Source organism: Eucalyptus grandis, chromosome 2, assembly GCF_016545825.1.
Source record: "Eucalyptus grandis isolate ANBG69807.140 chromosome 2, ASM1654582v1, whole genome shotgun sequence".
Classification (NCBI taxonomy): domain Eukaryota; kingdom Viridiplantae; phylum Streptophyta; class Magnoliopsida; order Myrtales; family Myrtaceae; genus Eucalyptus; species Eucalyptus grandis.
Window position 1 is genome coordinate 42362494 of NC_052613.1, and position 23748 is coordinate 42386241.

The 23748-nt window shown below is 41.0% G+C and overlaps 4 protein-coding genes across 5 annotated transcripts; 3 read left to right on the plus strand and 1 right to left on the minus strand.

Annotated features, from left to right (window-relative positions):
* Positions 1-2717: 2717 nt before the first annotated feature.
* On the plus strand, positions 2718-12306 carry LOC120290725 (disease resistance protein RUN1-like). Its single transcript, XM_039307102.1, has 5 exons — positions 2718-3225; positions 3325-3837; positions 10239-11343; positions 11552-11965; positions 12174-12306. The coding sequence occupies exons 2-5, from the start codon at positions 3353-3355 to the stop codon at positions 12264-12266; spliced, it is 2097 nt and encodes a 698-aa protein (XP_039163036.1). The 5' UTR covers positions 2718-3225; positions 3325-3352; the 3' UTR covers positions 12267-12306.
* On the plus strand, positions 12287-14700 carry LOC104432943 (disease resistance protein RPV1). Its single transcript, XM_018868892.2, has 2 exons — positions 12287-13789; positions 13915-14700. The coding sequence occupies exons 1-2, from the start codon at positions 12461-12463 to the stop codon at positions 14425-14427; spliced, it is 1842 nt and encodes a 613-aa protein (XP_018724437.2). The 5' UTR covers positions 12287-12460; the 3' UTR covers positions 14428-14700.
* A 767-nt stretch (positions 14701-15467) lies between these two features.
* LOC104432944 (protein SHORT HYPOCOTYL IN WHITE LIGHT 1) lies at positions 15468-17708 on the plus strand. The gene is made up of 3 exons (XM_010045545.3): positions 15468-15944; positions 16839-16904; positions 17311-17708. The coding sequence occupies exons 1-3, from the start codon at positions 15561-15563 to the stop codon at positions 17449-17451; spliced, it is 591 nt and encodes a 196-aa protein (XP_010043847.2). The 5' UTR covers positions 15468-15560; the 3' UTR covers positions 17452-17708.
* A 632-nt stretch (positions 17709-18340) lies between these two features.
* LOC104432945 (LRR receptor-like serine/threonine-protein kinase FLS2) lies at positions 18341-20840 on the minus strand. Of its 2 annotated transcripts, XM_018868894.2 has the most exons (2): positions 20105-20840; positions 18341-19927 (listed from the first exon to the last, which is right to left on the minus strand). In XM_018868894.2, exons 1-2 carry the CDS (start codon positions 20538-20540, stop codon positions 18606-18608), a joined length of 1758 nt encoding a protein of 585 aa, XP_018724439.2. In that variant the 5' UTR covers positions 20541-20840; the 3' UTR covers positions 18341-18605. The 2 variants fall into 2 exon arrangements, with proteins under 2 accessions (XP_018724439.2, XP_010043848.2); XM_010045546.3 differs by having other exon boundaries at positions 18341-20838.
* Positions 20841-23748: the final 2908 nt, after the last annotated feature.

A 23748-nucleotide genomic window follows, 5' to 3' on the forward strand; every position in this document is an offset into this window, starting at 1 on the left:
TCCAATTTGACGCTTCTAATAGAAATCCTAGTACAAATACAATAGATTGGAGTAATGTCAGTAATTATTACTTTGGCTGTAGAGAGGGCATAGTTGGTGGCTAGTCTTATAAGTAAAATTTGAAAGCTCATATAAGCAACACCTAGCTCAGCCTTATTCACGAACTCCACAGTTTGGTTTCTCACTTAGGAAAAAGAACGCAAATGCTGCAACTTGAACTCCACTTATAAGTAGGGGAAGTTTTGTTCCGGCTGTGATAGCTGCTATCACATTTTTTTCTTTGAAGAGATTGATTATTAAAATGTCTTCACTTCTTTAGGGATCAATCCAATCGAAAGTTAAATTGGGGTCGTGTACGTTTAAGAGCTTATGAATATGTCAAATGACAGTCCTCACAAAGCATAAAAATCAATAATAATTGCGATTACCATGACCCAATGGAGGGGACACGCCTAGCAGTAGTGGTTGGGGATTAAATTGCGTGCATTGCTTAAGATTAGAGGTGTTAAATAGGTGGGTCGGGTCGGGTCGGGTCATTAATGGTCCGACCCAAATTGACCCATTAACCCATCTATAACCAATTTATGCCTAATATAAATTTTCCGACCCATACCCAACCTAACCCATACTTGACTCATACCCTATTTAACTTAACTTAAAAAAACTTATCTCTTATATATATATATGTTTAAAAAAAATGGTATTACTAAAATAGTTTTATACAACACAAATTTAATGGACAATTTTTATAATTTTTAAAATAATTATTTAAAAATCAATTTTAATTATTTTTATTTTTAAAATGAAATATTTAATTATTTTAAATATAATTTTTAATTTTCTTTTTCTTTTTCTTTTTTGTTCTTCTTTTTCTTTGGCCGGCGGCCGGCCACGGGCGAGCCTCGAGCTCGCCGGATCGGCAAGGCTCGAGCCTCGCCGCCATTGGTGAGGCGTCCACCTCGCCGGTGTCGGGCGAGCTCGAGCTCACCTCTCGCCGGACGTCGGCGAGGCCTCCGCTTCCCGGGCGGCGAGCTCGAGCCTCGCCGGCGTCGAGCGAGGCCTCCGCCTCGCCGGATCTGCCGAGCTCGAGCCTCGCCGCGTCAAGCAAGGCCTCGCCTCGCAAGATCTGGTGAGCTCAAGGCTTGCCGGCGTCGGGCGGCTCGAGCTTGCCCCTCATTGGATTTAGCGAGGCTCGAGCCTCGCCCGACGCTGGCCATCGCCGTGTCGGCGATCGGAGGAAGAAGAAAGAAAAAAGGAAAGAAAAAAAGAAAAGAAAATTAAAATAAAAATAATTATACTTTCAGTTTTTATAAAAAAATATTTTTATAAAGTTAAATAGAGAAGAGATAACCTCTCTCTATAAATGGATTCATTTTTAATGGGTTGGTAAATGGGTCTTAAACGGGTCTACTCTTAGATCCATTTAAGACCCATATATCTCAACCTCTTTATTTTCAAAACCCATTATGGGTGTTTTGGGAAATGAGGCTTAACCCATTAACGACCCATTTAACATCTCTACAGTTAAGATTGAAACAAACAGTAGTAATTGTATGTGTACCAGTGATGCTGCATACTGTAATCGAATATCTATAATATTTGAGGAATCTATTGTTGATGGGGGAGTCGGTGGGAAGATAACGACCGTAATACATGGATTTGGAGATGCCGTTGTTGTTGTTTATCTGCATGACAAGGACATGACATGGGTAAAATGTGAATTATAGAGTGGAAACTTGAATATGACACAACTCGATATGACATACTTAATTGCATATGCTAACATGAATTGGCATGGTAACACAATTTCATTGTAATTAAATTATTTGACACGAATATCAAATGCGACACATGAACAAGGGAGTACTAACCCTAAGAAGAGGCTCCCATCATTGTCACCATCCCTCCTTGTGCAAGTGATGACCTATCGCAAGTATATCACTTAATATTGGAGATATGAAAATTTATGTTCTAAAGTAAATTATTTAAGTGAAGCCACGACATATAGATGGTTTTTAAAGTTCGTAGATCCATTTAAGCGCCAAATGAAATCTGCCATATTTCAACTAAAAAAATATATCATACTACTTTATGGAGAAAATTGTCCAAAAAATAATCATTTTATTGTATGATAGTTAATTTAGTTTTAAACCTTTCAATTATATTAATTTAACCCTAAATTTTTGATAATTTATATTTTTCAAAGCATCCAAATGTTTTGCATATCATGCATATCTTGTACGTATTAGATTTGCGTTTAAATCCTCAACAAAGCATATTCAATCGGGAATGCTCCGATTTGGTTTGAGGCCCATGAATTAGCTATGATATCGAAATCAAAGCAATACAATCGTCACTCTTTCCATTAAAGTTCTTCCTCCTTGTGGACCCCAAGGGGAATCTAAGGAGAATTGAATAGCGAGCATGCGGAGAAATTGATGATGGGTGGAGAAATCACGCGAACCACGCAAAAGCAGCAAACGACGCGAACCACACGGAGGCAAAGCCAATGAATGAATCGTCTATATTCTTTCGCCTCAAAGGAAGGCAAAGGCAAAGCAATAGTACTAGTATTAGGCGTCATAAAAAATATAATTACATATATATGTACGTATTAAATTTAATTATTTTATCAGAGTATCGATTTAGATAATTGAAAATAATTGGACGCGTCTGACATGGGTTTTAACAATTGAACGATTTCAAGAACATACGGCTCTACTTCGTTCCTGCTTCCTGCATAACCATGAGCTCGAACCACGAAGCTTTCCCTCGAAATTTTTCTCGAACCCCGGGGTCTTTACCTTGACTTGTCGTTTACGTCTTTCGACCGGGCTCTTCATTCGCCGACGAGGATGATGCGATGGAACTACAGGTCTCTTTTCAGTGAACAGTCTCTTGCTTGGCCAAAGTTTTTCCTTGGATGCCTTTGTATAATCTCGGAAGCAACTTCCTTCATGGGCACTGATTAGATAAAAGCTTTCTTCCTACCTTCAATCGAATCAAAGAATAACTTTCCCGGTTCTACCTTCCTCCCCCCATCTGCCCTGTCCGATCGCCCGTCACTATTGCGACAACCGAGCTTTCAAGAAGATGATACTTGGTTTCGGTTTCGAATTCTCCCTTTTCCACCTCGCGAGGTTGAAGACCGTTCTCTTGACTCTCTGGTCAAGTACCTTCAACCGAATTCCCTGCCCGGTCACCTGTGTTCTTCGTTGATCCGAGGTAAACCGCTTCTCAATAGCCTAGGCCGCGTATTCCTTCAAGATCTCATATGCAAGCCAAGTTACATTCGTTTCACATGCCCATCTTTCTCATTTTTAGCTACGATTCAAGCACCCCACAGAATAGAATGGAGAACGGCGTTGCTGCATCGACCCAGCCCGATCTGAGGCTGAAGTGGGACGTGTTCCTGAGCTTCCGAGGCGAGGACACGCGCAATACCTTCATCGGCCCTCTCTACGACGCGCTCTGGAGGAAAGAAGTCCGGGCCTTCCGCGACAACGAGGGCATGAACAGGGGCGACCAGATCTCGCCGAGCCTACTGGCGGCGATCGAGGACTCCGCCATGGCGATCGCGGTGATATCGCCGAGGTACGCGGACTCGCACTGGTGCTTGGAAGAGCTGGCGAAGATATGCGAGTGCCGGAAGCTGATACTGCCGGTGTTTTACGGGGTCGAGCCCTCGGATGTGAGGCATCAGAGAGGGCCGTTCGAGGGCTCGTTCGGGAGTCATGTAAAGCGGTTCGGAGATGCGAGGGTTTCGGCTTGGAGAGCTGCCATGGAACAAGCTGGTGGAGTCTCTGGTTGGATCTCCAGCGACCAAGACGATCAGAGGTAAAGGATTCTCAAGCCTTTCAAAATTATCCCAATTGAATAATTGACCCGTCAATAGAAATAATTTTAGTTCTAAGGGCGCGTTTGGTAACGTTTCGTTTAAAAATTGTTTTAACAAAATAGAAAAAAAGTATTTACATTCCTAACAATTTTGAACAAAAATACGCGTTTGGTAAAAACTGTTCTAGGGAATAAAAAATAAACAAAATGTTTGGTAAATTTGGATAATTTTTATTTCTTTTATTTTTTCTATTTTTTCTTATTTTCCTTTTTTTCTTTTTCATTTTTTTCTTCTTTTTTGGCCGGTCGCCCGGCCAAGGCCTTGGCCGCGACCAGGCCGGCGAGGGCCGAGCTCGCCCGGCGGCGGGCGAGGCACGGCCTCGCCGGGCCACCGCCGGGCGAGGCCGAGGCTCGCCGGCTCAGGGCGAGCTCGAGGCGGATGCGGGCGAGATCGAGCTCGCCCGGGCCGGCGCGAGGTCGGCCTCGCCTTGATCCGGCGAGGCCGAGCTCGCCCGGCGGCGGCGCGGCGCGGCCTCGCCGAGCCACCGCCCGGGCGAGGCCGAGGCTCGCCGGCGGCCCCGGGCGAGCTCGGCCTCGCCCGGATCTGGCGAGATCGAGCTCGCCCGGGCGGCGCGAGGTCGGCCTCGCCGGGGACGGCGAGCGTCGGCCTCGCCGGCGCGAGCCTCGCCGTGGGCTGGGCGGGCCGCCGGCCCTCGTCGGCCGGTCGCCGGCCATGGCCGAGGCCGGCGACCGGCCAAAAGAAAGAAGAACAAAAAATAAGAGAAAAAAGAAAAAGAAAAAAGTGTTTGATTTGTGTTAGAAACAAGAAACACAAAATTTGTGTTTCTTTGTTTGTTTTTCTTTTTGTTCGCAGGAACAAAAGAACAAAAGGAACAGAAACGCACACAAACGCGTTTGTTCCTTTTTGTTCCCTAACAAAAAAACAGAAATTTCTGTTCCTGCAGGAATGCAGAAATAGGGTGCAACCATGCAGGCCCTAAGATACATTCATCTCTTTTATCCTCTTTTCTCTCCCGTTTTGGTAAAGTTTAATCAAATAGTTGAGGCGATTGTATCGACATCCGTCATTATGGGTTTGCTAAAGCGGCAACAATTAATTAAAAATAGGATAAGCTTGCATGTTTAATTTCTCTTTAAATCTTAACAACGAAATAATCGATGTGTTGACAAATAGATTGTGGTTCTTGAACACACTAGTAATTTAGTGGGCTCTTGTGGTCCAATCAGCCGTAAACCTATTGCACGCGTGTTGATTTAATTTTAAAGTTTTCTATTTTGTCAATTTAGACTTAGGGTACGTTTGCTTTAGCATTCCCAAAGGGCTTTCAGTTTTCAAAGCCCTTCGGGGAAATGTTGGATTATTTGGCAACCATTTTAAAGTAGCTTTAAATAAAAGTTAGCATTAGGAAGGCTGAAAATCCAATACTAGTCCATACTAGTTTTGAGTTTTCAACATTTGGCCAAATGCTGAAATTTTTTTTTTCCAAAAGTATCATTACTCATTTTTCAAATTCCTAATTTTGCTCTAGGTATTATTTTTTTAAATACCAAAATAATGCTAAAAAAATCAACTATATATATAAATGCTAAAAAAATTTAATATATTTTGGTCTTTTTAAAAAATTATTTATATATTTGACTTTTTAGCATATATGTTTGATTTTTTTAAGCATTATTATATAAACTTATATTTAAAAAGTTGCATACATTATTTTCTACAATTTTAAACAAATAAAAATTAAAAAATTTTGATGAAGGATTTGGTCTTTTTAATATGTGTGTGTGTGTGTGATTTTTAGCATTATTTTCAAATTTATATTTAAAAAGTTGCATACATTATATTTTCAATTTTAAACAAATGAAATTAAAAAAAAAAAACTAATATGAATCACCCAAAAAGCTTTTCAAATGTGTTTTCTACCAAACAACATTTTTCTCAAAGTTGTTTTTTTAAAGTTTATTTTACTAAACGACCATTGCATTTGCCTAAAGTTCTTTAGGTTAAACTGCTTTGCATTTGCTCAATGGGCTTTCAAAATACTGAATCAAACGCACACCCTTAAACCTTCGTACAAAATTCCAATGTAGTATTTCTGGCCAATTTTCACCCCGTGACACATTGCCACGTAGGACACCTAGAGATGACTAGACAACCCTGTTAGCAATTTCCAATGAAAAATAATCGGAATGACTACATTGGAGTTTCATGCAAAAGTTTAGAACATAATTAACAAGATTGAAAAGTTCATGATTGAATTGACTATGTATAATAAGTTTAGGATAACACAAGGTACCTTGCTGGTGCACCTAGTCCCAAAACTATATGATTAGGGGGTCATATATACTGATCTCTTTGAAGGTATTCTACATTCTATAAACGGTTGGTTGTCCTTTCATGCAAAACTAACTTTTTTTTCAATTTAACGTTTCTAATAGAAATCCTCGTACAAATCCGATAGATAAGAGCAATGTCAATTATTACTTTGGCTATAGCGAGGCTACACACTTGTGGGCCAGCTTATAAGTAAAATTTGAAAGCTCATATAAGCATACCTAGCTCAGCCTTATTCATGAACTCCACAATTTGGTTTATTACTTAGGAAAAAGAAAGCAAATGCTGCAGTTGAGAACTTAAACTCAACTTCTAAGTAGGGGAAAGTTTTGTTCCCGCTGTGATAGCTGCTATAAGAAATGCTTTACATCTTTTCTTTTCTTTTTAATATATATAAGATAATTAGCATACTAAATTAATTTACTTAGTGAAATCGCATCCTATATATGGATATTGAAGTTCATAGTTCCATTTAAGCACCAAATGAAATCTGCCATATCACTATGATATGAATTAGGGAAAACAAAAACAGAATTTGTGGTAGGTATACTATCTCACACGCACGGCCCTTTTGATTTGAGAATAAGGATTGCCTGTCAACTACTAAATTATTTTTCATTTTTTTTACTCATATTATAGAAAATTTTATGATAGCAAAATTTTGATACACAGGTTCCACATTATGGCGAGTGCAGAGCATGTTACCAGAATTAACTAGAATATCTATAGTTTTAAAGAATCATACTAGACAAATAGAAAGATAGGAAAGAGTTTTAACAATTCATAGAGCAAACCACACAATATTAGTTTCTAAGGTGGGTGCGTTCTACCCCTTAGCATTACAAGCACTACCTTATATAGGTATAAAACGAACACCGAACACCTCATTATTGGTGATAGTATTGGAGATCACCAATAATTTCTACAAACTCCTTATGGCTGATAATGGCCAATAATTAGTACATATTGACCCTTACGTCGACACACTAATTTTATATGACTTTCATGTTTGATAGACTCTTATTACACAAGTTTTGGTTTCGTTATGGTATTGCTACAGTGATGAACAATATTGTTGTAGTGTCATGAATAATACATGAATAGGTATATGAACAGTGTTTTTGCTCAAGCTAAATTTTGTGCATTCACCAGCACGTTCATATGTCACATTTGACTCCTTCACATGTTGTATTTATGAATTGATTCTTCAGTGTTATCTTCGGAGTTGTCTAAGCCGCCTCCATCTTTTTGCCTCCTGTATTCTTTGATGAGTCTTTCAACTTTTAGGGCTTCAAGCTAGTCATATTTTGTGGACTTAAGGGGCTGATGAGAACTTGATGGGCTGTTAGTGGACTTATTGAAAGTACTTGTCTTAGATCTATCTTCATACTATTGACTACATCCTTCATGGAGCTTCTTCTCTTTTTCAATTTATAAGGCAACTTCTGCTTTTAATTCAGACAAATTTTTTCTTTTCAAAGACCGATGAGGACTTGTTGGAACATTAATAGAGCTTGATGGAATGCCAGGTTGGGGTTGATACTTGAGTTGGTGTGATGGGCTTTCTTTGTTGAGGCCTAGATTGAGTGTAAAATGTAATTCACTATAGTTAAAAGGATCTTGTGACAATGCTCCTCTCCATAGATCTTGTGATGATAAAGCTTGATCTTGTGAAGATGTTCATAACACGAAATTGTCAATTCCATAGTATCTTCCTGAGTAAATATTGATCTCCTTTTGGGTTGTGCGATAGTTGTCGCAATGATCCCAAGTAATATCATCAACTTTAATTGGCCATACTTCTTGTGGAATGACTCAATCGTACTGGCATAGTATCCTCTGTAATTCTCGATACTTCTCGATATTGTTGAAGGTAAGCTAAGATTTTACAATGAAAAGTTGTAAAAATCTCATTTGCAATAAGTTGGGGTTTATATATGAATACTCCAACATTTGTCGGAGCTTTACATATATTTCCACTAGGTTTGACAAATGGCCATGGGATGAAGAACAAAACAACTGTATGGAGTTCTAGATCAAGCCTACATGCTTTGAGTTATGTCTAGAAAATATTTCTCCATGCTCCCAATGGTTTACACTAAGTAAACATTTGCCCAAAATATTTATGTTTGCCTTCTTCTTGGAAAATCTTGCTAATGATAATAAAAGGCATCCTGGTTGTCAAAAACTAGATGGTAATGGTATAGACATTAAACAGATACTAATAAACATTTGAGTTTTTGTGGGGATTCCTCATTTGGGAAGAAGGATAGAGGATGAATGAATGGATATTTTGAGTGTAGTCCGCTTGGGTGAAGGATAAGACCACCATAATCACTAAAAATTTGGAAATGGTATTGGCACATGAGTATTTCAAGATTTTCAATGAGAATGTTGTCTTCAATGAGCTTAGGGATTTATGGTGGGTACGAGTATTAAGGCCATTCGAGTTTCATTTCTCTAGTCTTGAATCTTCCTTTTGGATTTCTTACCAAATATATATTGATGGGTGTGGTAGTGACATATTCTTTCAATTGGGATAGAAAGTAAGCAAGTATATTCTTTTTCCTACAATATGTTTAGTTTCAAGGAAATATTTTGAGAACCATTCAACCTATCTAAGAAACTATGGATGTGGTATTTGTTTTTGCTTGAATTTCATCATTTGAGAAAAAGAGGACATATCAATTTCTACAAGGAAGTGATGTCCTGTTAGATGGAACTCAAATTTCTTAATGTCATAGTTTATTGCTAGGATCTCGTTAAAAATAGAGTGATAATGCATTTATGTTTGTGTTAATCTTCCAGTTTTGTGTCCACATACTCCACGCTTCCATCAATTTCTTCAAAAAGGACTACAACCCAACATTCATAACTGACATCTATTTCCAAGATATTTTCAGTGGAAGGAATTTGCAATGTGGGAATTTGTTGTAGAATTTCTTTGAGTTTGCTTACGGACCTAGTTTGCTCTAGCCCCCACAGAGGAATATCTTTCTTGAGTGTTTGTTGCAATGGACTTAGGAACTTTATGATTTTGGGAACAAAATCCTTGAGATAATTAACTATGCCAAGGAATTGTTGAAGCTGTTTGTGGGACAGATAATCATCAGGAAACTTTTGTAATTCTTTAATAATATGAGGACTAGGGTAATAAGTCCTATTCTTGAGGTGCATCCCAAGAAATTCAATTTCTTTCTGTGCGATGACAATCTTTTTCTGGGATAATATAATCTCATGCTTTTGTACTAGCTCTGCAAATTGGGTTAGTAATTTACAATGAGAATCCTCATCTAAACTATAGAAGAGGATATCATCAACGTAAATTTGAGCACTAGCCATAATATGCTGAAAGATCTTGCATGTAGCCCTCTAAAACAGCGAAAAAGCTGTTTTAAGACCAAAAGTGAGTATCACTAGAAATGTTGATTTGAGATACAAAGTCCTGTTTTGCACATGTCTTTAGGATGAATTCCCAATTGCCAAAATCCAACTTTAAGATCAAACTTGAGTAAACTTTAGCTTAAATAAGGCTGGAGAGCAAATAAATGTCAGTAACTACACACAAAAGTTGGCAAATAAACATTCATAAGTAACTCAAATAAAAATGGTCAACCCAAAACTAATTGGTAATTGAATTGGGAAAGAGTTGGTAAGTTACTCAAATAAATATAGATAAAATCATTAGAGAATTGCTGAATTAAATATATCGATCAAAGATAAGGAGAGTTGGTAAATTGCAAACTATTAAAAAGAACAATTCATAGAAATGTCGATAAGTTACCTATGAGCTGCAACAAAATTAAATGACCGAATAGTTTTTTTTCAGACCGACCAACTCTACTAGAAATGTAGCAGAGAAGAAGAATATCGGTTCTGTTTTGTCTTACAGGACGGTAGTATGGTTCTTTAATTTATCTATTATCCAGGGAAACAGATGTACAACTACGTCTATGCGCATTGCATACTTGATTTATAATTCCTTCCCGCTGCTCATGCACTCCATCCTCACTCGCAATGTATTCTTGACTTCAATCTGTGATTGCAGAAAAATGTCGCCGCTGATTCGACAGCTCGTCCACAGAATTATGGATGAACTGAACAACGTTCCGCTCAATGTGGCTCCATTCCTCGTTGGACTGGACTCTCGCATCGAGAAACTCCTCGGTGTGTTAAGCGTCAAATCCGGCGGAGTCAAGTTTCTTGGATTGCATGGGTTCGGCGGTGTTGGCAAAACCACCCTTGCGAAAGCGCTCTACAACAAGCTTGTCGTGCACTTTGAGAAGCGCTGTTTCGTTGGGGACATCAGAGAAGCTTTCACGCAAAGCGGTGGCTCGATATCTCTCCAGGACAAGATCCTAAGCGATCTCTCGGTCCCCTTGCCTACTTCGAATGACTTTGGTTTTCGCAAGAATGTGATTAAGCAAGCCCTTAGCGAAATGCGAGTCCTCCTCATCTTGGATGACATCGACGATGCCAGTCAGCTCGACACGTTGATCAGCGGAAAAGAATGGTTCCATGAGGGAAGTCGAATCATCATCACGACCAGAAATAAAGAGGCTTTGTCCGCAAGAAACTATGAGATCGAGCCTTATGAGGTGCAAGAGTTGTTCTCCGAAGACGCGTTGCGTCTGTTCAGCTACCATGCGTTGAAGAGAGAGAAGCCGACAGATGAATTCCTTGAACTGTCCAAGCAAATCGTGTCTCTGGCTGGGAATTTGCCTTTGGCCTTGGAGGTGTTTGGCTCTTTTCTGGTCGACAAGAGGAGGAAAATCGAATGGGAAGGCGCGGTGCAGAAGCTGAAACAGATTCGCCCCAATAATCTCCAGGACACGTTGAAGATCAGCTACGAAGGGCTCGATGACGAGATCAAGTGCATATTCCTCGACGCAGCTTGCTTATTTGTTAAGACGCATATGACGAGAGAGGAAGCAATAGAAATATGGGAAGGTTGCGGATTCAAGGCTGAGATTGGGCTCCGAGTTCTTGTCTCGAGATCCCTTATCAAGATCAACGACGATAGGCTGTGGATGCACGATCAACTTAGGGACATGGGGAGACAGATTGTGAAGCACGAGAATGCTGATGATCCCGGCACACGCAGTCGACTGTGGGATCGCAATGAAATCATGGCTGTTTTCAAGAATGGATCGGTACGGAAATTTTGTATCATCACCTTTTGCTTTCTCTGTTGTTAACACCATCACGCACGCGTCCCATGTCCTTGTTCTTGATTTGGTTGTTACTAACAGACATGAATTTGAGATAAAAAATAAATCAGTGGTCAGACTACAAACTATTGCAGCTGGTAGATTTACTTCTTTTGTTCTATTGAATAAGCTTATACTTTTGTCATCACAGGGTACGAGGAATATAAAGGGGATCGTCCTGGACTACCAAGGTAAGCTGTTGGCGACGGACCCTAGCAGTGAGAGGCTGTTGCGACAAAATTTCATGAGAACGCCCAATCTTACTTCCGCAATTCAATATCTACAAGAGATGTTTAGGACATTTTTTGATTTCGGAGCAGAGAGAGAGAACAAGGCAGTGCTTCATACCGAGTACTTTAAACCGATAATTAACCTGAGACTACTTCAGATTAATCATGCCAAATTGGAAGGGAAATTCAAGTTCCTGCCTCAGTCACTGAAATGGCTGCAATGGAAAGAATGTCCTTTGACCATTCTTCCTTCTGATTTCTGTCCACAAGAACTGGCAGTCCTCGATCTCACCTACAGCAAGATTGAAAGTTTGTGGAAAACAAACAGTAATAAGGTGCGTCGTGGTCTTGGTCGCTAATGCTATATTTTGTCAGTATACTATTTCATATTCAACTGTTGTTATGTAAATTTTTCTGAGCATATGTTCATTTCCAAACACTCGGTACCATCTTCTTTATCATTTGTTTATGCCTATATTTTTCTGCTACCGTTCATATGCTTCAGCAACTACTTATGGTGGGTTAAAATTTCATATCCACCAGGCTGGGGAGAACTTATTGATTATGAATCTTCGTGGCTGCTCTAGTCTTGCTAGTATTCCAGATTTATCAGCAAGTCGAAGCTTGAAAAACTAGTTCTTAAGTGGTGCGCGAGATTGACCGAAGTTCCTGAGTCAATCGGGAGTCTGAATGCTTTGGAGCACTTAAACCTTGAAGGGTGTTCAAAGCTTGCTAGACTCCCAAAAGACGTATCTGGGCTCAAGAATCTGAAAGAACTCATTCTCTCCGGTTGTGCAAATTTGAAAGAACTACCAGAGGATATAGATATTATGAAATCTTTGAAGTTACTTCTCCTCAATGAAACTCCTATTAAAAGGTTGCCTGAAAAGATATTCCACCTCGTGGAACTTGAAAAGCTTCATCTAAATTGGTGCACTTCTTTGAAAAAGCTGCCCAATCACATTGGAAAGATGGCTTCTCTCAGAGAGCTCACTCTTAGTGATACTGGAATAGAGGAGCTACCTGATTCGGTGCGGTCATTGCAGAATCTTGAGTTATTGAGCCTTATGAGGTGCGTCTCGCTGACTGAACTTTCTGAATTTGTTGGTGACTTAGAATCATTGAGGGAATTGTTCACTAATGGAAGTGAAATCAGAGAACTGCCTGCTTCCATCGGTTCTTTGCTGTACCTAAAGACCCTTTCAATTGGAGATTGTCGGTTTTCAAGCCATTGTCCTGATTCAATTAAAGGATTGCATTCACTCACAGAGCTTAGTCTAGGTGGACCGTCAATCACGAGTCTACCAGCTCAACTTGGAGCTCTGAAGATGCTTACAAGGTTGGAAATCCGGAACTGTGAATCACTTGAAAGCTTACCAGAATCGATTGGAAACTTGTGGAATCTCACCACCATGATCCTTTACAAGGTGAACATCACAGAGCTTCCACAGTCGATAGGAAAATTGGAAAATGTCATGGTCATGAGGCTTAACGAATGCAAACGTCTACGCAAGCTTCCGCCATCCATGGGCAATTTGAGATCGTTGTACCACCTGATTATGGAGGGTACCGCAGTAACAGAATTACCAGAAACCTTCGGGATGCTCTCAAAATTAGTAACATTGAGAATGGGCAAAAAACCGAGTTCTGTGGTTATCCCTGAGGGCAACACAGAAACAGAGAATCAAGATTTGATTACAGAGGAAATTCCTGGATCGATTCTTCCATCTTCATTATCGAATCTCTCTTGGCTAGAAGAACTGAATGCCCGTGCTTGGTACATGCAAGGAAAAGTTCCTGATGATTTTGAGAAGTTAGTATCGCTAGAAACTCTAAATCTAGGATACGATAACTTTACGAGCCTTACCACGAGCCTCAAGGGACTTTCCGTCCTTAAGAAACTTCTGCTACCGCACTGCAAGGAGCTCAAGTCTCTTCCGCCCCTTCCATCGAGTTTGCTAGAGGTTAATATCGCTGGCTGTGTGGCAATAGAGACAATCTCTGACCTGTCTGAATTGGAGAACTTGGAGGAACTGAACATGGCGAATTGTGAGAAAGTGGTGGATCTTCCAGGACTCCAGTGCTTGAAATCCTTGAGAAGGCTATACCTGACTGGATGCCGCATGTGTTCCTCAGTAGTTAAGACAAGAATTTCGAAGGTTCTCTCTCTCTCTCTCTCAAAAGATGCTTCTACACTGATCAAGTCCGAAAACTCTGGAAAATATAAATTTTATGCATCAATGGACATGTTTATATAGCGTTGCTATGGTTTGACATTTTGCAGGTTTCTTTGAGGAATTTAAGCGTTCTCAGTATGCCAGGGAGTGAAATTCCAGATTGGCTAAACGAAGAGGAAGTGAGCTACACGGCACGCAAAAACTGCATGCTCAAGGCTGTTCTCATAGGCGTAGTCGTTTCCATCACCAGTGACTTCCCAGAATCTTTGAGAGATCATATTCCCACACTTGTGGATTTTGAGGCAAAGATACTCAAAATGAACACGCCTATCTTCAACACCACATTGCCCTTGAATGGGATACCGAAATTAGATGAAGATCAGGTTCATTTGTGCAGGTTCTTGGTTTTTCACCCGCTGGTTTCCAAGTTGAAAGAAGGGTACAAAGTTCAGGTGGCAAAGCGGAACCCACCATTCATTCCCGGAATGCAGCTGAAGAAATGTGGGGTACGTCTGATTTTCGAGAGAGACGATGAATTTGATGGAGATGAGCAGCAACTGGATGATGGCTATCAGTCTTTATCCGAAAAGCTTGCCCGGTTTTTCAACCGTCTGCAGTAACCAGTTCACTATTGTTTGTTAGATATATATTTAGATCAGAAATCCAGAAGATTATGAATAATCTATATATATATATGTGTGTGTATATATCTAAAATGTTTAGAGTTAGCCTCTGGAAAATGGAAACGGAAGACGGTGCCAAAGATTGAAGAGAAGGGAACGAGCTTGCTCCTGTCAATTGAAATTTCACTTCTGGAAATGTAATCTGAAAGTACCAGAAGAGCATCGCTCTCTCCTGTTCTTTCATTCTGAAGGCTTTTCAATTTACCCTGAGAGCCTCCATTTTTATGTCCACTTTGCTTCAATTGCAAGGTTTGAGCGGATCTTTCTGAGGCGGCTGTATTGCTCAAAGAAAGAACCCGGGGAAAGAAAAATTCAAAACTTGGGCGTAGTTTCTTGATCAAACATGTGATGAGAAGAAGATGAACTAAATATTGAATGACGTTTCATGATTGACCATATTTGGTGAATGAAGTTAAGGGTAAGCATGATAATTATTTCTCTGTCTTTTAATCTTTCTATTTGCAGCAAATATATTTTAAATGAAAATCCGTTTGATAAGATAATTTCATTTTTTTATTTTTAAGATAAATTTTAGCTCATATATAAATTTGGAACATAAATGAGAATAAAAATATTCTACTTCTATTTTTGGAATATAAATTAAAAAATTTCTTATTACTCACTTTCGTCACTTGTTGACCGGCTGCCCTCTCACAGTTGTTGCTTTTCGTCGCTAGCCATCCACTGTGGTTGGCCGCCCTCCCGTCATCCCTAACTGTTGCTAGCTTTCAATTCAGTTGATTAATGATGTTTTATCTTAGGAGAGAGTCGAGTACAACGGATGGAAAAAGAGTTTGGGTAAGAGATATTTAAGAAGCCTATTAGATGAATTTTTTTATCGAGGACAGAAATTTAACGTGATCAAATGCATATCTCTACTAAGAATTTCATCTAGTAAACAGAACTATAACTAGAAATTATTCTCAGAAACGAAACCGTTATAATTCACGCCTAATCTTCCCTTGTCCACTTATTTAGTAGTGGATAATCCATTCAACTTCCTGTCCCATGGCATCCTCCGTGTCGCTGCTCAAAACGGATGCGGTCAACCCCATCACCGCCTTACCTCCATGGCAGCACGAGCCGCAATTTCGTCAGCACGCATAAGCAACACGACAAGCATCGCTCCCCTGCTGCGCTCCCCGCTCGCGCCCCCTTCGGCTCTCTCCTTCCCCCGGCGTCCGGCCCGAGGGCCGCGGCTCTGCACGGCTCGCCGCCCCGAGTCCTCCCTCCATGACCCGGCCGGCGAGCCGGCGGAGGACCTGGACGACGACGACGGGTTCTTCGGAGGCGACGGCGGGCCGATGACGGAGGACGAGAGCGACGGCGAAGAGGACGCGGAGAGCAGCGTCGATTTGCTCCTCAGGTTCTTTCAGAGCATGTTCAGGAAGGTGGCCCGGCGAGCCAAGAAGGGCTCTCGCTCCGTTCTGCCCGACGCGATACCGCCGCAGCTGGTAAATTCTCTTTCTCAATCTGCTTTGGCTTTCGGTGCTTATGCAGGGTCGGGAGGAGGCGAAACTGAGAATTGTTCATGTCCTGTTTGATCTAATTCCTCTTGAAAGAGCATTTCGCGGCCTGTGTGGTCTAGGCTCGTCGTTTATTTTTTAGCTTAAGCCAGTACCGTAGAATGTCTTCGTACGCGTTTACTTTACTAGTCAAGTCGTGATGGTAATGTCGAATAGAGAAAATGTTGAATTTGTTAATCCTATGTCGCGAGTCTAACCGAAGTTGCAGCGTAAGTAACTATTATCCGCTCATCATGACATTGCCTTGCCCTTAAATAAGAAGTTTGTCCTTTGGATTGTAACATGCAAGATTGTAAACCCTTAAATGTTAGTTTACACTATACCGGAACTGTAAACATCAAAATTTTCATCCTAATCAACCTGACTTCATCAAGAGATTTAGGCACCTGAGAAATCAACTCGCTGGCCTTATCATGCCGTGAAATAATAATGGAAACTGCACGATTTGATTGGCATAAAGAAATTATTTATGAAATGGTTGAATCGGGGAATTCAGATAACTACAGTAGCTTCAGTGGTGAAATAGGCAGTCTGCAGATTAACCAAAAAGAATCAGATAGGAGACAGTTTTTCTTTGTTCCACTGTTTGAAAAAGGGCCTGTCCTTGGAGCAAGTTACCGATGATCTGCTTCAAATTGTTTTCCCCCATATATTATCTTCAGCATCGTTTATTTGATCAAGCTGATGGCTTTCATCCATTTAGTAACTGAAGTGGTGTACTCATGTTACTATTACTGTTTGAACAGCATGCAGCTTGTGCTTACCCTTTTTTGACTGTCACTGACGGTAGTTCTCGAATGCTTCCCTGGATGGAAACTGCAGGTTTCCTTTGCGGTTGATGGGATTCTACTACTAGCGTCACTTTCCATTTTGAAGGCACTTCTTGAGGTACTTCAGGAACTTTTTATCAACAAATATGAATGACTTTGTGGATTCAAGAGGTTCACCTCAAGTCTGGTGACCGTATGTCACTAAAAATGTATTAAGACTGATGACTGTCTATATTATGTATGTCATCCACTCCACATTTCTTCCATTTGTGCCCTTATAAGAGCATTAATCTCCAATGGCATTTCTAGAGCGATAGGCTCTTTGTTTGTTTGAAAGTTAGATAATGAGGAAAAATGTGGAGGGCATTTTCAGAGTAAGAGTTGATCATTGAGTAGCTGCAACTTCATCTCACTGTGCCACAGCGTAGTAAATGGAATTGGCTATAACTAGATCAACTTTTTAGAAGGAACAGCCTTTGGCTTTGACCCTCGACTGCTGATGTTAGTGTTGGTGGTGGTTTCAGGTGGCTTGCACTCTTGGTGGCTCTGTATTTGTGGTGATCCTCCTCCTGCGGGTGATCTGGGCGGCTATCTCATATTTCCAATCTAATGGGGGTGGCTTGAACCAAGGTGGGAATACCTTTGGTGGGGCACGACCTATATGACAGACAACTTCATTTTGGGCTGATGCATTTCTCTATGACTACTTCAGAATTCTCCTTACTTCAACCTTGCTTATGTCTATAAGTTGAACCACTATGTCTGTACTCCGAAAATTTAGGTTCTCAGTTAGTTATCTGTCGGCTGTGAATACGAGTACTGCTATACTTATAATACTTGAGAATTGTTTATTAGAGATTGTACTAATATCCATCATCCATTATATTGCAAATACATCCAGTGTTCCATTTGTATTGTTTAAGGTAATACCATACCCTATACCATTTAACATAAACCATCCCCATGGACATAGAGTTTACATTGCTTCCACTGTAAAATCCACTTCCACATCCTATAATGGAAATATACTCAGCAACATGCATAAAAATGACTTGATGAGGCAAAATTGTTCAGTTCGTTCATTTTTGGTTGTGTCCTTGGTTAAAATTGGTCATAATTAAAAATTAAGATGAAAAGGCCTAACAGCTTTGAAGCTCATTTTCTTGATTTGGATCAGTCAACTTTTCCCTGATTTTCGGTTTACGACGACAATAATCGAGCCTTTCCCTCTTGTATTTTACTGTTATCTCATATTATAATGTTCTAATGAATTTCTGAGTAGCTATATGAATGCAAACGGCTAATGCATGACTGCATGTCATAGATTGCTTGAATGGCTTGGTAATGTGAGGCTGAGGCATAAAATTTGATGAGTGGAGCTATTATCCGCATCTTAGTTGCTGCTTTTCTCACTCTTCCCGGGGAAATGCAAGTAAAATGTCCGTGACTCTCTGCAAGCATGAGCACAAGTACGGTTTTTGGAAATCACGAGTTCTTATGAGATGAAAATCTTACTTTTAGTAAACCTCTTGATCTGTTTTCTGCCATGATCCAATTGTAAATCCTTCCTGTTTCTCATTATAGGTTACAACAAAGGAAAACAAAAAGGAAAACGAGTTCATCGTGTGATGGACTGAGACATATAACTAATCTACTTAATGTTCTGACTTCTGAGAATTAGTGCAAATTAACATAAAACCAACTACACACACACACACACACACACACACACATATAGGTGGGACCTCATTTCAAACACTGAATATTCATTCTCTATAATGCTTTACTTGCTGAAAGAAGAAAGATGGAAAGCAAATCCTCAACGCTTACAGGGATTAAGGGGCTTCCCGCACAATCCTGTGTTCCCAGAGAACGAGCTCCCGGGGAAGTTTGCCAGAGGTTTACCAGCAGGAATTTGCCCCACCAAAAGATTATTCGACAAGTTCAAGTCTCTTAATTTACTCAACTTCAAAAATCCTTCTGGTATGCTGCCAGTGAACCGGTTCCTTTGCAGCTTCAGTACCTCTAGTGAGCTTAAATTTGCTAAAGCATCCGGCAGATTAAATCCCAAGTTGTTTTTACTCAAATCCAAGCTTTTTAAGGATGAACACATTTTGATTGTTGTCGGTAGTCTCCCCGAGAGAAAGTTGCATGATAAATTTAGAGATTGGACTCCACACTCTGCTCCAATTCCTATCTGTTCAATTCCTTCAGTAAATCTATTATCAGAAAGATCAATGTAAGTCAGCGGACCTTGTGGAAACCTCTGCTCCATTTTGAACACCTGACCTACGTTGCCTGTTAGCTTGTTTGAGTGGAGATCAAGGACACCCAAAGCATTCAACTTAGTAATTGATTCTGGAACATCTGCAACTAGCGAATTTCTGGAGAGATTCAACAAGTAGAGCTGAGTTAGTGTTCCAAGCCAAGATGGCAAATTTCCTGTCAGGTGATTGCCTGATAAATCCAGCTCCTGTATTGGACTAGGCATTATCTTCAAGGACTCTGGAATTTCTCCTTGAATTCCACATCCAGCCATATAAATTTGGGAAAGAGACGGCAATCGCAATAACCACTGGGGGATGGAGGAGAAATTAAATTGGTTAAAAGAAAGATTGATTATTTGAAGATTGAAGAGGGAAGACATCTCCTGAGGCAATGGTCCTCGGATCATATTGTTTGAAATGCTTAGAATCAAGAGCTGGGATAACTTACCCATTGACTCGGGTATTATGCCAGATAGGTGGTTGTCATCAAGATATAACTCTGTTAGAGCAGAGAGAGCTCCCAGACTTGAAGGAATACTTCCCTTCAATCTGTTATGTGCGAGAGAAACTCTCTGGAGAGAGATCAGATTGGCAAAATTGGGTGAGATTTCGCCAGTTAGCTGGTTATTGTGGAGTCTTAGGAAACTGAGAGAAGGCATTTGGTCTAACCTTGAGGGGCTCAGGATTTCTCCCTCGAGATTGTTTGTGTCCAAGTACAAGACTGAAATGGCAGTTAAGTTAGTAATGGAAAGTGGGATTCTCCCTCCTAAGAAATTGTTTGAAAGATCGAGCTCTTTCATATTGTGCAACTGACCAATTTTTTCTGGGATGGCGCCAATAAAAGAATTGTTGTGGAGATCCAGATGAACCAGCCCTGTCAGGTTTGTAAAAGAATCGGGTACCGTACCAGAAAATTGATTTGAGTACATAATTATAGCATTCAGATTTCTGAGATTTCCTAGGCTCGGAGGGAGTGACCCAGATAGCTTATTCTCATACAACAAAAGTTCTTCGAGCTGCCAGAGCTTACCAATGCTTTCTGGTAACGTACCGCTTATTTGGTTGCCATACAGGTAGACCTTTCGCAACTTTTGGAGGCAGAAACCGATGGAAGGCGGGATTGTTCCAGCGAGATTCATGAGTCCACCAAGATCAATGACTTCAAGAGAGCTCAAGAGTGTTATGGAAGGAGACAACCAGCCTCTGATCTCAGATTGGTAGACATAGTCGCTTGTGGAAATAAATCCAGGGAGACGGATTTCTGTGACTCTGCCTGTTGCATTATCGCATGAGATGCCTTCCCACTCGCAACATTTGAGGCCGACCCATTTCTCTAGCCTTCCAGAAGTATCGAGGCGAATGCCCGCTTTAAAACCAGTCAGTCCTTTCAGGTCTTGGGGAGTACACATTCCATGTACATTTGCTGCTCCAAGTGAAGCAGCATACACGGTGAGCACTATGAGCAAACTCAGGAGCTGATACTGCATTTTTGAGTCCTAATTGAGGGTATCTCCTCGGGTCGAAGTCTCTGATCAGGGAAGGAGACACTGAATTTAGCTTCCGTTATGGAACCTGCTAAAATTTAGGCAAAGAAAGCGACTAAAGCTCTACAGTCCCGAGCTTCTGCTTTTCTCGTTTCCCACTTTTCTTTTGTCTTCCTTTTGCTTTACAGTGTTTTGTGCTGAAAACAGGCTTTGTGTCTTGATGAAAGCGTACTGTCAGAGATTTTCTTATTTGATTGTTCTGGGGGATGCCTGAGATCTCTTCCTCCGATATTTCGAAATCATTAAACTAGTCACGCCTTCTCTTTTGACATGTCCTAAAGATCCAGAACATCTTACCCAAGATCCTGCATAAACCAATGCGAGGACCAAAATCCTTATTTATAGATACCCCTCTTGGAAAGGAGAAGTACTTGTGCAGATCTAGGAACGAAGTTTTAGATCATGGCGGGATCTATCAATTTGAAGGTTTTAATTAACCGATTTCACGGTGGAAAGGATCTATGCAACTATTTCCCTCTAAAAAGGTCTAGAATATTGGGCAAGCAATAGGCGTAACCGAGGTAGTGTTGCGAGACCCCCTGCCATGTCTACAGGTCTTCATCATAATGTAATCCTTTACTTCATTTGTTATGTTAGAGAAAGACCTCTGACCGAAAAAAAACAATGTTAGAGCAAGACCAGGATGGTACGCTTGAGACCCGAGAGCATTTTTACGGCGGAATAATTCGGAAACTTCCGGGTTCCCTATAGAGGAGGTGACTCTTTTTTCTTTTCTGTTTTTTCTATTGGTTAGCATCATCTTTATAACCCAACTATGAAAAATTTGGACGGGCTAAGCTGGCCATACAAAGACACTCGAGAGGAATAATGTCTTTGTCAGAATCATGTGCCTCTTTCTGTCAAAAACATAGCTTTGCATATGTTGCGGGAGAGGAAATCATGTTTGTCTCGTGCTGATAAAAAAACATCGTGCAGGCTGGCAATTTGTGCTGGGGTTCTCTACAGAACTTCGAGCATCATCCATGCGCACTCTTAGGCTCCGTTTGTCTCAGCGGAAAATATCACGTTTCCGGAAAACATTTTCCTGGAAGTCATTTTCCTCGAAAATGACTTTTTTTCCTGTTCGTCAAAATCTAAAATTTGAGCGGAAAGTATTTTCCACCGTTCGTTAGCTCATTTAATTGTTTAGAAAAAAATTATCAAAAATTAAATTTTAATATTTTTAATTGACCACAAAATTTATTTTATTTATTTATATTTTTTTAAATGATTTTTTAATTATTTATATTTTTAAAAATCGAAATATTATTTATTATTTATTATTTATTTTTCTTTTCTTCCTCCTTCCTTCTTCCTCCTCCTTCCCTCCGCCACCTCCTTCCTGCCCGATGATGGCCGGTTGCCCATGGCCGACCAAGACTCGGTGGCCAAATCCGACGAGCTCGAGGCTCGGCGATCTCACTCGAGCTCATTGGATCTAGCGGCGACAGCTCGAGCTCGCCGGATCCGTGAGCCGCGAGCTCCGTCGCCAGATCCGGCGAGCCGTGAGCTCCGCCGCCAGATCCGGTGAGCTCGAGGCTCGGCCGATCTCACCCGAGCTCGCCGGATTTGGTGACAGAGCTCGAGCTCGCCTGGATCGAGAGCCCGAACTCTACCGCTAGATCCAGAGCCGCGAGCTCCGCCGCGCCGCGAGCTCCGACGAGTTCACGGCTCGCCACCACACGATGAGCGGCCTAGACGGCGGGCTCCCCGCAAGCCTCCGGCGCCGCCGCGGTGCTCCCTCTTGAGCTAGATCCTCTGAGCGGCTTCGAGCCGCCGGGGGAGCAGCGCGGCGGCGCGACGCGCGCCCGGCGGAGCGGGCGGGCGGAGCGGCCGGGGGAGGGCGGAGGCTGATCCTGGAGAAGGACAAGGACGTCGTTGAAGCCGGCTTCGCAGCAGGGAGAGCAAGAGAGAGAGAGAGAGAGAACGCGAAGGAAGAGAGCTCGTGCGAGAGGCGAGAGGCATGGAAAATGATTTCCTCTTTTCAAAAGAGGAAATCATTTTCCAAGATGTCAAGAAGGAATTTTCCGTTGACCGAAAATGTTTTCCTTGACCGTGATTTTCCGTCCACCGAACACCGGAAATTTCAGAAAATATTTTCTTTGGAAGTTATTTTCCGCGAACGAACGGAGCCTTGATTTCGTCCGGGGCAGGCATAGTCTGTAGTTTGGAATTTCGAGACGGATCTAACTACTGAGAAGCACCAACCTTTCCCTTTTTAAGTGGGAAAGAAATTGATGTGCGAAACTCCCGCTGCGTCCAAGATGAGAAGGGATCAATTAATGGACTGTGTGCAATCATAACCATTAATCTTTATGAGACGCGTTTCGAATCTGTTATGGTCGGCACGATTGACCGCTTGAATCGATCCGGTTCGCATGAATCCGTGTGAAGGCAAGACCGGCTCAGGGGAGAGAGTAGGTGTTGAAACCTGATTTCTCCCCCATTCAACACGGAGCAGTTACCGTCTTTCCCGTAAAGAAATTTTTCTTGCTATCGTTACGTCCAAGGGTTTCCACTTCTAATTGGACTTTGCTTTTGCACCTCATGGGATGTCCCAGATGACTTCTTGCAGGTTTTACTTTTATGTGCGGCTTCAGTTGTTCACTTTTCATGAGTATGTTTCCACTTTCCTCCGCAATTATAGCTAAAAGACATAGCAATTCCAAGTGACCAGACCAAAATGACCTTCCAATTGAAGGAGAGCCTCATTATTGATTCCAAAGTCATCTTTTCCATCATTTATCACTAAACTTCTTCCCTAATTATCGAAGAAATCTTGAGTATACAGTTTACCAAAACCCCACTCACATTTATGACTTTTTCTTCACACTTTGTGAGAAAATAATAAACTTATTAGATTGTTCTAAGATCAAAGAAGTCTTGGTGGGCCCGCTGGATGGGCTCAACTTCACCCTTATTGGAAATATCGATACTACTTTTTTTTCCATTATTAATATTAATTTTGTAAGTTTTGTCCATTAGTTATTGGAGTATATTTTTCCTTGATTGCATTTGGCATTCTTATTTTTATGCAGCTTTCTAGTTTTAGGTCTTGTCATTACAATTCATGCTCTGCATAAATCATCATCAATATCTTACATTTTATTTAATTTAAATTTAAATTCCTCCACGTTATTTGTTGCTATAA

What these genes read in the sequence shown, in the direction of transcription:
- LOC120290725 (XM_039307102.1), top strand. Translation starts at nt 3,353, where the DNA reads ATGGAGAACGGCGTTGCTGCATCGACCCAGCCCGATCTGAGGCTGAAG. An exon ending in AGCGACCAAGACGATCAGAG is followed by an intron (nt 3,838 to 10,238) that starts GTAAAGGATTCT and finishes CTGTGATTGCAG; the next exon opens with AAAAATGTCGCCGCTGATTC. An exon ending in CTGTTTTCAAGAATGGATCG is followed by an intron (nt 11,344 to 11,551) that starts GTACGGAAATTT and finishes TTGTCATCACAG; the next exon opens with GGTACGAGGAATATAAAGGG.
- LOC104432943 (XM_018868892.2), top strand. Translation starts at nt 12,461, where the DNA reads ATGAAATCTTTGAAGTTACTTCTCCTCAATGAAACTCCTATTAAAAGG. An exon ending in TTAAGACAAGAATTTCGAAG is followed by an intron (nt 13,790 to 13,914) that starts GTTCTCTCTCTC and finishes GACATTTTGCAG; the next exon opens with GTTTCTTTGAGGAATTTAAG.
- LOC104432944 (XM_010045545.3), top strand. Translation starts at nt 15,561, where the DNA reads ATGGCAGCACGAGCCGCAATTTCGTCAGCACGCATAAGCAACACGACA. An exon ending in ACGCGATACCGCCGCAGCTG is followed by an intron (nt 15,945 to 16,838) that starts GTAAATTCTCTT and finishes TGGAAACTGCAG; the next exon opens with GTTTCCTTTGCGGTTGATGG. An exon ending in TTTTGAAGGCACTTCTTGAG is followed by an intron (nt 16,905 to 17,310) that starts GTACTTCAGGAA and finishes TGGTGGTTTCAG; the next exon opens with GTGGCTTGCACTCTTGGTGG.
- LOC104432945 (XM_010045546.3), bottom strand. Translation starts at nt 20,540, where the DNA reads ATGCAGTATCAGCTCCTGAGTTTGCTCATAGTGCTCACCGTGTATGCT.